General features: G+C 35.7%; 2 protein-coding genes across 2 annotated transcripts; one reads left to right on the top strand and one right to left on the bottom strand.

Annotated features, from left to right (window-relative positions):
- Positions 1-964: 964 nt before the first annotated feature.
- On the top strand, positions 965-2,083 carry LOC123686149 (52 kDa repressor of the inhibitor of the protein kinase-like). The gene has a single exon (XM_045626149.1). The coding sequence runs from the start codon at positions 965-967 to the stop codon at positions 2,081-2,083; it is 1,119 nt and encodes a 372-aa protein (XP_045482105.1).
- A 9,437-nt stretch (positions 2,084-11,520) lies between these two features.
- Positions 11,521-13,366, bottom strand: LOC123686196. Its single transcript, XM_045626206.1, has 2 exons — positions 12,708-13,366; positions 11,521-12,665 (listed from the first exon to the last, which is right to left on the bottom strand). Exon 2 carries the CDS (start codon positions 12,589-12,591, stop codon positions 11,893-11,895), a length of 699 nt encoding a protein of 232 aa, XP_045482162.1. The 5' UTR covers positions 12,592-12,665; positions 12,708-13,366; the 3' UTR covers positions 11,521-11,892.
- Between the last annotated feature and the right edge of the window lie 145 nt (positions 13,367-13,511).

Below are 13,511 nucleotides of genomic sequence, written 5' to 3'. Positions count from 1 at the left end.
AAATAGATAATGAACCTACAAATGTTGCCCGTAAACTTACGAGGGGTCTATACTGTTTCAGCGGTCAGTTCAAAAATAGAAACAGTTTAATTCACGCTAGAGACTATCGATTTATACGAGGTTTTCACTTTTATTCATTTTAAAGTGTTCGTCACTTTGGAAAGTACTTAATAATCCTTTTTTTTTGGAATGGAAGATAGAAAATTCCATGACTTTTTCATTGAAGAATAAATAAACATTCTTGATATATACTTTCCACAAAACCTTTTTGTTTTTATTGAAGTTTCACATAAAAATAGTATACAAAAAGTTTCGTCAAAAAACTGAAAATCCAATCCTTAAATGAAGACTCGTATAGTGCTGTCCACTACTTATATGCATAAAAAAAAGATAGAATATAATGTGAATGTACAACTTCATACACCGTACAAAGTTTTGGGAAATGAATGGGAATTTACTGTTTGACTGATACGCAGAAAGCCACGTGGTGTAAACCCCTCTTAGCTTATCAATGTGAAGTTTCAACTTTTTCATTGTAGAATATTCACATAAAGTGTAAAAAAAAACAGAAACTAAGTAACTTGTGAATTGTCTCGTCGAGTGCCGAGCCATTACATAATTATTTCCGAATAATTTTCGGTTTTTAAAGAAGTGTTAATGAACAATTTAAACTTTCATCCTTGATTATAAAAACTCCTTCGTCAACCAAAAATAATTCGAAAATAATATCGAATAGCTCGACGATACCATTCACAAGTTATTTCATTTTCACTTCTATCAGCAGTGCCCAAAGACTGTTCCGTTTCTTTTTTTTTTGGTTGTTGAGAGTCACTTTTACTTATGTTTCTATTTTTATGATAGATTCACTCTTGGAAATATGGATATTCGAAAATTTTTCAAAAGGAAATCAACTGCCGATGACGATTGCAATAAGCCCCCTAAAAATATTAAGCTTGATACACAAATGCCGACTCAATCCTCCAGCACTAATAAAGAAGCAATACAAAAAGAATATAGCGAAGTGGATTGTGCAACAACTTCCGATACAAATCCTTCAACATGCGAGCTTGAATTTTCCCAAATTTTGGCGGTGGACTTTGGACAATCAACAGATATTGGAAATTTCATAGCTTTCTCATCTATTCAAGACAAACAAAAATATGATTTACTAAGAATGCCATATAAGCCACCTGCAACGTATAATTTTAGGCAAGATGTCGGACCAAATAAAAGACCATTTATTTATAAATGGCTTGATCAATATGAATGGATGGTTTATTCCAGAGTCCTTAAAGGTGCACTGTGTAAATACTGTGTAATATTTCCACCATCTGTGACTCATGGTAGTACTTTAGGCGCATTTATAAAAAGACCATTCATAAAATACAAAGATTTACACATGCAGGCCAAAAATCATGCTAGTTCCGCTTGGCATAAGGATTCAACTATCCGTGTCAAAAATTTTATTGATGTGCTATCAAATGAAAAACCTGACATATTGTCTTTAATAGATGAAGGTAAGAAAAAAAGTGTTGCAGAAAATAGAAAAAAAATTTTACCGATTATAAAAACAATCGTTTTTTGCGGAACTCACGATATGCCTATACGAGAGAGCAACAAGAATTCTGGCAATTTTAGTGATCTTTTGAAATTCAGAGTAGACACTGGTGATAAAGATTTAGAGAACCATTTATTCAACGCAGCTGGTAACTCGAAATATACTTCTCATAGAATTCAAAATGAAGTCATTTCGATAGCTGGGCATATAATAATGACAAATATTGTAGAAGAAGCAAATTCTTCGAAGTATTTCAGTGTAATAGCTGATGAGTCTGCTGATATATCTGGACATGAGCAGTTATCTATTGGAATACGATATGTACATGAGCAAAATGAAGATTTTACAGTGAAAGAAGAGTTTCTTGGATTCGTACAATTGAACAAATTGAATGCTGATTGTATAGCTGCTTCAATCCTTGAGTTTTTAGAAAAATCTGGTTTGAATTTGGACAAACTTGTAGCACAAGGTTATGATGGATGCTCAACAATGGCTGGTGAAATTCACGGGGTTCAAAGATCATAAGAGATAAGTACAAGAAAGCAATTTATTTCCATTGTGCCTCCCATTGGTTGAATTCAGTGATAAATGACATCAGTAAAATTACTGAAATTCGTAATAGCATTGGCACCGTTAAGGACATTATTGTCTTTTTTCGAGAGAGTACATTAAGAAGAAATCTGATTCCAAATATTCCTTTGTTTTGTGAAACACGTTGGTCAGCTAAATACAAATCTTTGCGAGTTTTCACTGAAAACTTTGAAACTATATTCAAATGTCTTTTTGCTATAAAATCTGGAGAAATTTCAATGAATTCTTCAACAACAAAAAGAGCTGCTCAGTTATGGGCTGCAATAAACTCATTTACTTTTGTGATTTGTTTGACGGTAGCAAGTAAATATTCAAATATATTGGAACCAATAGCAAATACATTACAAGGTGTTTCTATTAATTTTGTAGATGTTCACCGTCATATAAATTTAATTAAAGAAATATGTGGAAAACATCGATCCGATGATGCATGCTTCACAGAAATTTTTTCCAAAGCAACATCTATTGCTCAGAGTCTCAATATAGAGATTCGAAAACCACGAATTTGCGGTAGACAAATATACAGATCTAATTATGAAGCAGATTCAGCTGAAGATTACTTCAAAAAATCTATATTCATTCCATATTTAGATCATTTGATTTCAGCCCTTGAAACGAGATTCTCGAAAGAACATGTAATGCTTTTTTCTTTATTCAATATTTTGCCAAAGAATTCAAAATTACTTGATATTAAATCTTTCGCATCTAACATCAGCAAAATGTATAGGTATAACATTGAAAATTTAGAAAGTGAATTAAACATTTGGAATGAGTATTTATCCAACTCGCAAATGGATGAAAACATAAAAATGGAAGATCTTATCGGACAATGCAAATTTTTTCCTGCTGTCAAAGAATGCCTCATTCTTCTTCTCACATTTCCATGTACTACTTGTACTATAGAGCGTAGTTTCAGCACTTTGCGCAGAATCAAAACATGGATAAGAGCTACAATGGGACAAGACCGACTTGTTGGTTTAGCATTGTTGAGTATCCATCGAAATCGAATATTGGATATTCCTGATTTTTCAAATGTAATATTAAACGAATTTTGTAGGAGTAACAGAAGACTGGATTTTAGTTAAGAATGAAATTTGCCTATTATTGCGATTAAGTATTTTGTTTTCAGAAGTAATATTGTTTTTTTGAGTTATGTTTTATGATTATGTTATTATTATTTGTTAATTTTGATTATATACTTATTTGTTGTTTTCACAATCTGGAGCGATTCTGTGTTATTCAGTGTATATTTCAAGATTCATTATTATTTATTTATTATTTTTATAAACATAGTTTTATCGAGCGTTCATGTATATATTTTTCATTTCGTTATTACTCGTTGATTTTTCTTTATTTATTATCAATTATAATGATTATTTCATTCCGTTCTTTATATGTACTTTCTATTATTTATTTTTTATGAATATTGTTTCATTAAATGTGATTTGTTTCGAAAAGAGTTACCGTATTGTTTGACATCACCTTATGTTGTTGACGTTATAAAAAAAATTCATGAAGTGGAAAACTTCATAATTTTTATTTTGCACAGCCCTCCCCCACTTATGAATATAAATACAGAAATAGAAAGAAACGAAATACTGATGTCGCCTACGACAATTATAGACTCCTTGTCGTTTTTCAATAATTTTCATTTTGCCCCCCCTGAGAAAAATTTCTGCGGGCGTCCATGTATAGAATATTAATGTATAGCATTTTGCAGAGTTAACTTCTGTTAGGGCGGCAAAATGGGTCTCTGCCTAGAGCGGCAGTTTGGCTAGCGACGGCCCTGAAGTCAGGATGCAAAGAGATTCTAAGTGACAACAACAACAACAAACGCAATTTATTGACCAAAGGCCAATTGGCCATCGACAGTATCATTTTAAGTGACTTTGTTGAACATTTTAATTTTTTTTAATATTTTTATATACCACTTTACAAAACAGCACGTGGGGACCGTGAGGTGTAAGAAATGTTTTTTCGGAAAAAGCGTAATTTACTTAAGCTTTTTCAACCCTTCTTTCAAGATAATTCAAGAGGATGTAAGGATACTTTTCGAAAAGAGAAGAACGGAATTTTGATACAGTACCCAAGTGTGAAGAAATTAGATAGTTTATGATATACAAGGGTTATTATTTATGTATTGAGAATACGAAAAAATAAGGAAGCACTTTTGATGCAAAATATTTTTATTGCGTTTCAAAATAATCTCTCTTAAGATTTATACACTTCTGTATGCGATTGAACCATCATTCGAAACAATATTTCCAATCAGAAGATGGTGGTACCAAAACTTGCGTTTTGAAGGCCTCAACCTCATTGTCGGGCGATGAGTATCGTTGTCCACGAAGTTAATTTTTTAATTTCTGGGAAGAAGAAAAAGTGATTCGATGCCAAGTCTGGGCTGTGAGGCGGATCACTCATTATTTCGATTTTTGTGTGCCTTAATACTCATTCCTTGCATTCGATGTGAATGAGCTCACATTGTCATGTTGCATGATGATTGTTTTGAATATACTGAAAACTTCAGGCGAAAAATGATTTCATACCACTCTGAACTAACAATCTTTTGATTTTCAAGGGCCACAATTGTCACAGGACCCGTTTTCGTGAAGAAAGACGCCACCATTTGCTTCTTAACTCTTCGAGAACCAGTACCGTATCTAGGTCGTGGCGAAGGTGGCACTCGCCACCGGCGCAAGGTTCGTAGGGGCGCCCAAAAATTTCAAAAGAAAAAAATATTGGAGCACCAGGCGATACAAAAAACGTAAACAACGGGTGAGTGTATACCGATGACGAACGCAAAAATCGCAGATGTGAGATGGGAGATAGGAGCAACGCCGACAAAGAGGATAGATAAAGGGAAAGTAATAAACACCGGACATAGACGAGCTCGTAGTGCAATAAAAGTACTAATCTTGAAAGCGGTAATGAACTCATAAACCGTAAAAGGGTCCGGTTTTTTACTGCCGTGTCGATTTCAAAAGAGAGTAAAATTATTATTCGTTCATTTTATGGAAAAATATTCGTTCTTCGTCTTGCGATTTCTGAAATTTTATATTTTGGGAATCTCGGGTGGGGTTAAATACCCCCAGTATTTTTACGCTCCTGGGGACAGTGGGGACATCTGAATATTACTACATTTTTATTCCGGCGAAAAGTATACACTTATTTCAAACTACGTTAAGTGTTTACTGTGTTTTCGAGTTTCTGTATATTTTAAATTCTATCCAAAGAAATTGTGGTATTTCAGCTAAGTTGAGAAAAAATTATACATGAAAAAAAAATTATTTTCAAATATAAATCAAAAATATCCTGGGCTTGCAAAATTGGCATTATGGTTCGTGTTCCCTGTTCCATTTATAGTTTACATAATTATAATTTTCTTACCAAAAAATTCGTATGAAAAAAATGAAACGAAGGATTTTTACTATCAATCATCCATCCAAATATTATTCTTATGCTAAGTTTACGATTGTTTTTTTGCAGACATGCCACCAAAAAAATTATCAGGAGCGCAGAATAAAGCACTACGATATTTCAAAGTTTTTATTACCACAAAAACCGTGTACTACTGAAGTGAGTGAAACTGTCAGTCTTACTCATTCTGATATTTCTGATTCAAGTTCTACAGATAGCGAGTGTGAACAAAAAAAATATTTAAAACTTGAATCTAGTTAGTCAAAATCACGAAAACGAAGAAAAACGACAAAATCATGAACTCCAAACTAACAGAGATTGACTTGGAATATAAATAATAATACTATTACGATGTATGTTGAACATGGTCCTATTTGTTGTGATGACATCGAATGTTATCCGTTGACGAACAACAGGCGATTTGAAAAACATTGGCTCACAAACATCAAGAAAAATGGAGAAAGAATTTTTAGAAATGGGCTCATTTATTGTAAGGATTTGGACTCACTATTTTGTTTCCCATGTAAACTTTTTAATGATACCAACAACATTTGGACCACTGGTGTTTGTGCAAGAAACAGTTATGAAGTTCGAGCGACCGCGAAGTATCATAGGATTGCGCGTAAACGATGTCAACACTGATGGCTCTGCCCAGAAGGCAAGAGACATATGAATAATATAGTTTGAATGATTGACTTCGCTAGTTCGCCCAAAAATTGTGCTTGACATTTCTAAATATTAATTGACTTTTCGCATTTTTTTCTTGATTTTTTAACGCTTTTGAAATACCCGCTTTATTCATCGCTTTGTCTTTTCGCCTACGCCTTTGTTAGTGTTTTTTCTACACCGCTTTAAACCCAGAAAGTTGGAGCTGATAACCCGCACCAAGGGCCCTGTGAAGAGCTGGGACTTGTACCAGAGACCATTTGTTCTTCAACCTGAAGCCCCATTTGGTAAGTCATCATTGTTGACCGCAATTATTATTTGCATTATTATCAAATATTTCGCTGTCGCTCCAACTATCCAACTACAAACGCACGCAGATATACAGTCCATTTTTCTCTCAAACAATACTGAGCTATCGGACGTAACATTGGTCCTTTTTCGCAGCCGGATATTGAATTTTGCATAATTTTGGTTTATTAATTTGTTTTCATTTCCCATTTATCGCTGTCATAAACATTTTTTGTGCCTTTTATTTCATAGTTCATAGTTATAATCTCGCATCTGGTGACGAGTAACGTCATATGTTCATTCCTTTCATTTTCCGTCGTCTAGAAATCGTTTATGCACACACATTTGAAAATTATTGATTGCTTTTGGACTTACCTTGAATTAATTTTCTATACATTTCATTATATTTTGGTTCTTACTGTGAATATCGAACAGAAACATGACGGATTTCAAACTGAAGAGAGCTAAGTTCGCGAGAACATCGTGTATAGGTGAATTAGCTTCACTATTGGATTTGGCCAATAAAGCAACAACAGATTCTAATCTCAGAACCTCGTTTAGAATTCGTTTTACCGAGATAGATGATGTTCGCGAAGAGTTTAATAAACAACACCAAACTGTAACTTCAATCTTGTTACAAGGTGAAGATACTGATCTCGATTCAGAAGAAGCAATAAAACGTGAATTTCAAAATGATTATTTTTCTGTCAAAACTATTTATACTCAATTATTTGATCCAAATGAAAAATCTTTGAATGAATCGACGCAATCTGTTTTGACACGCAAGCAGAGTCTTGCTTCTTGCTTTCCTCATTCCTTAACTCCTAACATTCTACTTCCGCAAATAGAAATAAAAAAGTTCAGAGGAGATTATACGCAATTTGCTACATTTTTGGATGTATTTGACGCCCTTGTTCATAACAATCAATCGCTCACTGAAATTGAAAAGTTCAATTATTTGATATCCTCGTTAGAAGGACCGCCTCTATCTTTAGTTCGCACATTGCCGATGACTTCTGATAATTATCAGATCGCTTATGACTCGCTGGTCAATAGATTTTCCAATGAAAGGTTGAGAGCCCAAGCTCATTGGAACGCAATAGAAAGCACAGGCAAAATCAATTGTAATAATCAAACCGCACTTCGCAATTTACTAAGTACATTCACTGAAAATTTGGCCGCACTAAAAAACATGAATTTTCCTGTAGAATCTTGGGACTTTATCGTGTTTATGCTCTTGATAAAACGCTTGGATAATTCAACTATCGCACGCTTCGAACTTGAAAATGGTTCCTCTATGATTCCCGAATTCAAGACTCTACTTGAATTTCTCAATAAATATTGTATTGCAATGGACACTCTGGGTACATCCCATAATTCTAATAATACCAGAACGGGTGATTCAAATAGTTCTTCCAATTCAAAACAACGCATAGGAACCTAGTTCTCTAACGACAATAAGAATCAACGCTCAAAATCCACTTGTACGCTTTGTAATCAAGACCATTCGCTTCTCTCATGTTCAAAATTTATTGAAAAAACTCCCCAAGAACGTCATTCATTCGCCAAGCAGAAACATCTATGTTTCAATTGTTTGAGTAACATACATGATTTGCGATCTTGCAAGTCTGTGAATACGTGTCGAAAATGTCATCAACGACATCACACCTTGTTGCACCTTGCACGGCCCTCCAGTGAAACTTCCGCTGGATCAGAGGAACCTCCTTCTACCTCTTCTGATTGGGCAGTTTTGTCAGCATCCGCTGGTGTCTCTCATAAAACACCTACAGTTCTATTGTCCACCGCGTTAATTGAAGTCAGAGATAATTTTGGAATGTTTCATCGTTTTCGTTGCTTGATTGACAGTGGATCCATGTCTTCTTTCATAACTCGAAAGGCTGCGAATTTGTTAGGTTTACCCCGGCACAAACTTGATGTTGAGGTAAAAGGTCTTAATTCCATGAAAATGAACGCTTCTTATGGTTCTTTAGTTTTAATGTTTCGCCCATGTAAATTGAATGGTCCTGTTTTGTTGACAGACGCAATAATTTTAGACAGAATTTGTGATGAGATACCTTCTCATCCGATTCCTGTTTCCGCTTGGTCCCATTTAGCGCACATAAAATTAGCCGACGAATCCTTCCATACCCCTGGTAAGATTGATATTTTATTAGGCGCAGATGTTTTTTCGAAAATCATGTTGGCTGATCAGATAATTGGAAAACCTGGTCAAATTGACGCTATGAACACCATTTTCGGTTATATTTTAATGGGGAAGTTCTATTGTAAATCAAAACCATCTATATCAACATTTTTAACTTCATGTTCAGATTTCTCCACAGATATTTCTCTGCAAAAATTTTGGGAACTTGACTCCTTGCCTTCAGTAGAACCGATATCCAATGATAACAAACTATGTGATCAGATATTTTCCGATCAACACTATCGCGACAGCGAGGGTAGATACGTCGTTTCGCTTCCATTTCGCAGTTGCAGGGCCCCCGCAAGGGTCATCAACGCCCGCGTGCCGAACATATTTTGGCGCCCCTTAAAGGGGGAGGTGGAGAAAAGCGCTGCTGGGTAATCGGCAAATTTTTTTTTTGGTCTTGTTGAGAATTTAGTGTAGAATGGTTAAAAATCTATCAGCAACTGTCATTGCCTTAAGAACCTTATGCTGTCAGTTGTTACATAATACATTTGTTTAAATTTTTCATTATTTCATTATAGCATTCGACTTAAAGCGCATTATGTTTTAATTTTGTTATGAAACTATAGATGTTTCAAAACTTAAGATTTATTCTTCTATAAATTATTCATAAAGGCATAAACATTGCTCTTTCTCACGAGCAGCCACTAGTTTTCCAGCTTCAGTAAGTTTTTCCTCGAAAACATTATCATCTCTATAATTTTTGAAATTATCAACTTCTTCAAATAGTTTTGGCACACTTTAATGTCAATTGCTACACTTTGCATCATTTTGCTTGAAATATTAATCTGGAATGAAGCATCATACCAAATTATTATACTACAAATGAATTTAAAAGATTAAATATCAAATCAATTCAAAAGATTGAATATTTAATAAAAGAGAACTTGCTTTATGTCTAGTTTCTATGTTGAAAGTATCATTTTCTGCTATTTCTAAAAGGCTATCACATATTTGAATAAAATAAAACTTTAACATCAATTCTACTTGACCATTTAGTATCACTTAGGGGTTTTAGATGTAACTGAGGATCATGCTTTTTTAAAACATTCAAATTTTTTGTGGATGAAGAGAAAAATATATAAAGTTCTTGTACAATATTAAAAAAGTCCAATGTTTCATTTGAAACCTTAGCAGCATCATTTTCAGTTAAATTTAAGCTGTGTGCTGCACATGGCGCAAAAAATGCCCTAGGATTAGCATCGAGTATGCGTTTTTGTAAACCAATATGTTTGTTTTATTATTGTTATTATTATATATTCGCGCATATTTGCCCCATTATCAGACTCTCGACCTCTCATGATTTTAATTTCTAAATTTGATTTCTTTTTGTATCTGGTAGCCTAAATAATGGGTCATTCTTAAAGAATTTGAATGTGAGTTTTGCACTCGACTAATGTGCTCTCTCATCACAGGATCAAAAGACAAAATCATCTCAGACAGTTCTGAGAAAGTTCCCATTATCATATTCAAAAAGTATTTTAGAAAAACCTTGGAAAAGTTCCTAACCATTTCATAAAATTCAATTCGATCACAACAAAAAACGGTTAAACAAAACACAATTATACACAAAATACAAATTTTTTCAATTTTTAGTTAGGTATTAAAGTATTTAAATTCTTGACTCTTAAACTTGGCGAAATAAAATATCTATTATTTGGATTACGCCGCCTCTCGCTGTTATAGCGCAGCAAGCAGATTTTGGTAGTTTCAGGAATTCTCCGTAACTTGTAGTATTTTTCCTACAGATGGTGTCGAAAGTGAATTTCAGTAATTCCTCTAGCTAAAGGCTATTTCATACCGATTGCGACGTTCGGAAACTTGCATAAATTGCAAGAAAGAAGTTGGAAAAAAAATCTTTTCAAAAACCTTAGTTCTTTCGGTTCTTCATTCGATCTATAAGTGGTTTTGGCGCCCCTTTAGAGTGGCGCCCGCGTGCGGTGCACGCGTTGCACGCGCGGTTGCGGGGGCCCTGCGCAGTTGTTTGCCGCAGTTTACTGGAATGCGTGAACTGGCGCTGCAAAGGTTCTTTACTCTTGAACGAAGACTTTTGAAAACGCCCGATTTGTATAAATTATATGTTGAGTTTATGCGGGATTATCTTGAATCCAATCATATGGAGATTATTCCTTACGACTGCATTAATCGAAACTCATATTATCTTCCTCATCACTGCGTTGTAAAAGCTCAGAATAGTCAGAGTAAAATTCGTGTAGTATTCAATGCTTCCGCAAAATCTCCTTGTTCTGAAGAAGGTTCACTAAATGATCATCTTCTTACCGGGAAGAAACTTCAAAGGGATATAATTTCGATTTTACTTCGTTTTCGGTTGCATGAATATACACTATGCGCCGATATCCGACAGATGTATCGCATGATTCGTATAAGGCCAGACCATGCAGATTATCAACGCATTATTTGGAGGTTTTCAGTCGATGAGGCACCTCAAGACTATAGGTTACTCACAGTAACGTATGGTGTAAATAGTGCCCCATATCTAGCATTGCGCACCCTCATTCAGTTAACTGATGATGAGGGTCCTAAATTTCCTTTGGCTTCAAAAGCACTACTCGAAAATACGTATGTTGATGATATCGTTGCTGGCAATTCGTCGTTGGAAGGAGCCAAACTGTTGCTCCAGCAACTAGTTGAACTTTTGAATAGGGGTAATTTCGAACTTAGAAAATTTTCTTCCAATTGCCCTTCCGTTTTGGCAGGAATACCGTCTTCACATATGTCAGCTGACATTTGACCAGGAAGATGAACACTTTTCTTTGAAGATTTTGGGTTTGCAATGGGATCCAAAGGGAGATTGTTTTCGCTTCAGCTTTGAACCCTTGAATAAATCTTCTACAAAGCGACACTTACTTTCCCAAATAGCTCGCATCTATGATCCCATAGGTTTTTTAGCTCCAGTGACTTTTCTCCTGAAGCACCTTTTGCAAAGAGTCTGGTCGTCAGGTATTGATTGGGATGATGAACTTCCTCCAGATATCGCTAGAGTCTGGGATGCATTCAAATCCCAAATTCAGATCCTATCCTCGATCACCATTCCTCGCAAACTTCTCTCCCCGAAAGCCAAGTCTTACCAACTCGTAGGATTTTGTGACGCCTCTGAGAGGGGTTACTGCGCCGTGGTTTATAATCGTATGATTGATGACAACGATCAACCAAATAATAATTTTTTATTTCGTAAGTGGTTCGCGTTCGTTTGTGGTAAGGAAGACACAGATGCGGGCCGTGAATCCAAGATCTGATTCACATAAAAATTCGCCAACCGACGAGGGTTTTGATACCGGGAGTGAAGGGCTTGATAGGCCAGAGGGTAATTCACCGAATTTAATTGAAAGCCAGAAATGACAGATGCTGCTTCACCAGAGATGGCAGATGCCAAGAGGTGAAACTTCTGAACGGGCGCCAGGGAATTGTTCTGATGCACTAAGGCATCGAATAGAGCGATGAATCCGGGCCATTCCTCAACCTTGCCCTGAAAGCAAGGCAGGTCAACCCGCGGAATAGGTAGCTCAGCCGATGACAATGATGGCGCCTTAACAGACGTAGATGCGGTTAGACGACTATGGGCGGCACGTACATGTAGGCAAATTTCAAAAAATGCCTCGAATTTTGATGGTGATCCGATCTGACCAGGCTCCTCTAGCTGAGAATTGGGTTGGACAACTAACTCATCAGCCTCCCTGAAAGTCTTTTCCACTTTGACCAACTCAGCCAGACACATGTTGGCCACATCGACTTCTGTGGTCAAATCCTTTATCAATTTAAGAAGAGTAGATGCCGCAGAAAATGCATTCTCGCGCTTGATGATAGATGTTGCCAAAGAGGCCTTCAATTTATCCATTGACGGCATTTTAAATTGTCGAATGACCCCGGTATGTATATCGGTATAAATTAATTCCGAAAAATCTAAGAAGAACAGACGATGTATTTATTTAATGGATTCGGTCCTTATAAATAAAATAAAATGTATTTATCGTTGAAGATAATGAACAGATGACGCGCGATAAGATAACCGTGTTATGAATTTTCAATAACTAACCAATTAATGAATGACAATCAAATCACGAATTCAATCAGATGAACGGAAATGACAATTAGACTGAATTTAGGGGGTTTTAAGATATTTTCCCGGGTTTCGGCACCAATAATTGTCCGCAAAGAGGGGTTTGCGGTCAATTTCAGATGAATTTTGCTACTAATATTGAACAACCAAAGAATTGTGAAATGCAACTTACCCCAACGGGCTGCAGAAGAAACCTAGGCGAATCACCGCTAATCTGGTTCCAAAAAGGAGGTTCCAAGGAAGGGAATTCAGGGGAATTTACCTCCCTTATGTACCTATGGCTTCACCTGGTTGATGATGAATTCAGGGCACTTCACGAATAGTTGTTCAATATTATTTTGTGCACTAACACTAGTAGAAGACGATGCAGAAGATAGATGAAAATAAATCAAACTTAATTATGATTATTTATCAGAAGATTAATTGATTTGTCTCTTTTGAAACTTTTCTATTTAGCACGTACGATCGATATTGAAATCTGTTCTGATTCTCCGCTGACAGCCGATACGAAATCAGATTCTACCGGGGTCGTTCGAGAAGAAATACGACCGTAGTTCACGACTGAACAACGTGAGTCACGAGATCTGTTAGCAGGTGGTCGGCTATGTTGAACAGATTCATTGAGCCAACGTACAAGTTCATTGGAGGGATGAATATCTTTCATTGAGTTGATGTACTGTGTACATTCCTATGATGAACTGTTAATC

The sequence above is a fragment of the Harmonia axyridis genome, chromosome X (genome assembly GCF_914767665.1).
Source record: "Harmonia axyridis chromosome X, icHarAxyr1.1, whole genome shotgun sequence".
NCBI classification, from domain to species: domain Eukaryota; kingdom Metazoa; phylum Arthropoda; class Insecta; order Coleoptera; family Coccinellidae; genus Harmonia; species Harmonia axyridis.
This window is presented reverse-complemented; position numbering and strand designations above follow the sequence as displayed.

Bases quoted from the DNA above. Each gene is read 5' to 3' on its own strand.
- LOC123686149 (XM_045626149.1), top strand. From the start codon at position 965: ATGCCGACTCAATCCTCCAGCACTAATAAAGAAGCAATACAAAAAGAA.
- LOC123686196 (XM_045626206.1), bottom strand. From the start codon at position 12,591: ATGCCGTCAATGGATAAATTGAAGGCCTCTTTGGCAACATCTATCATC.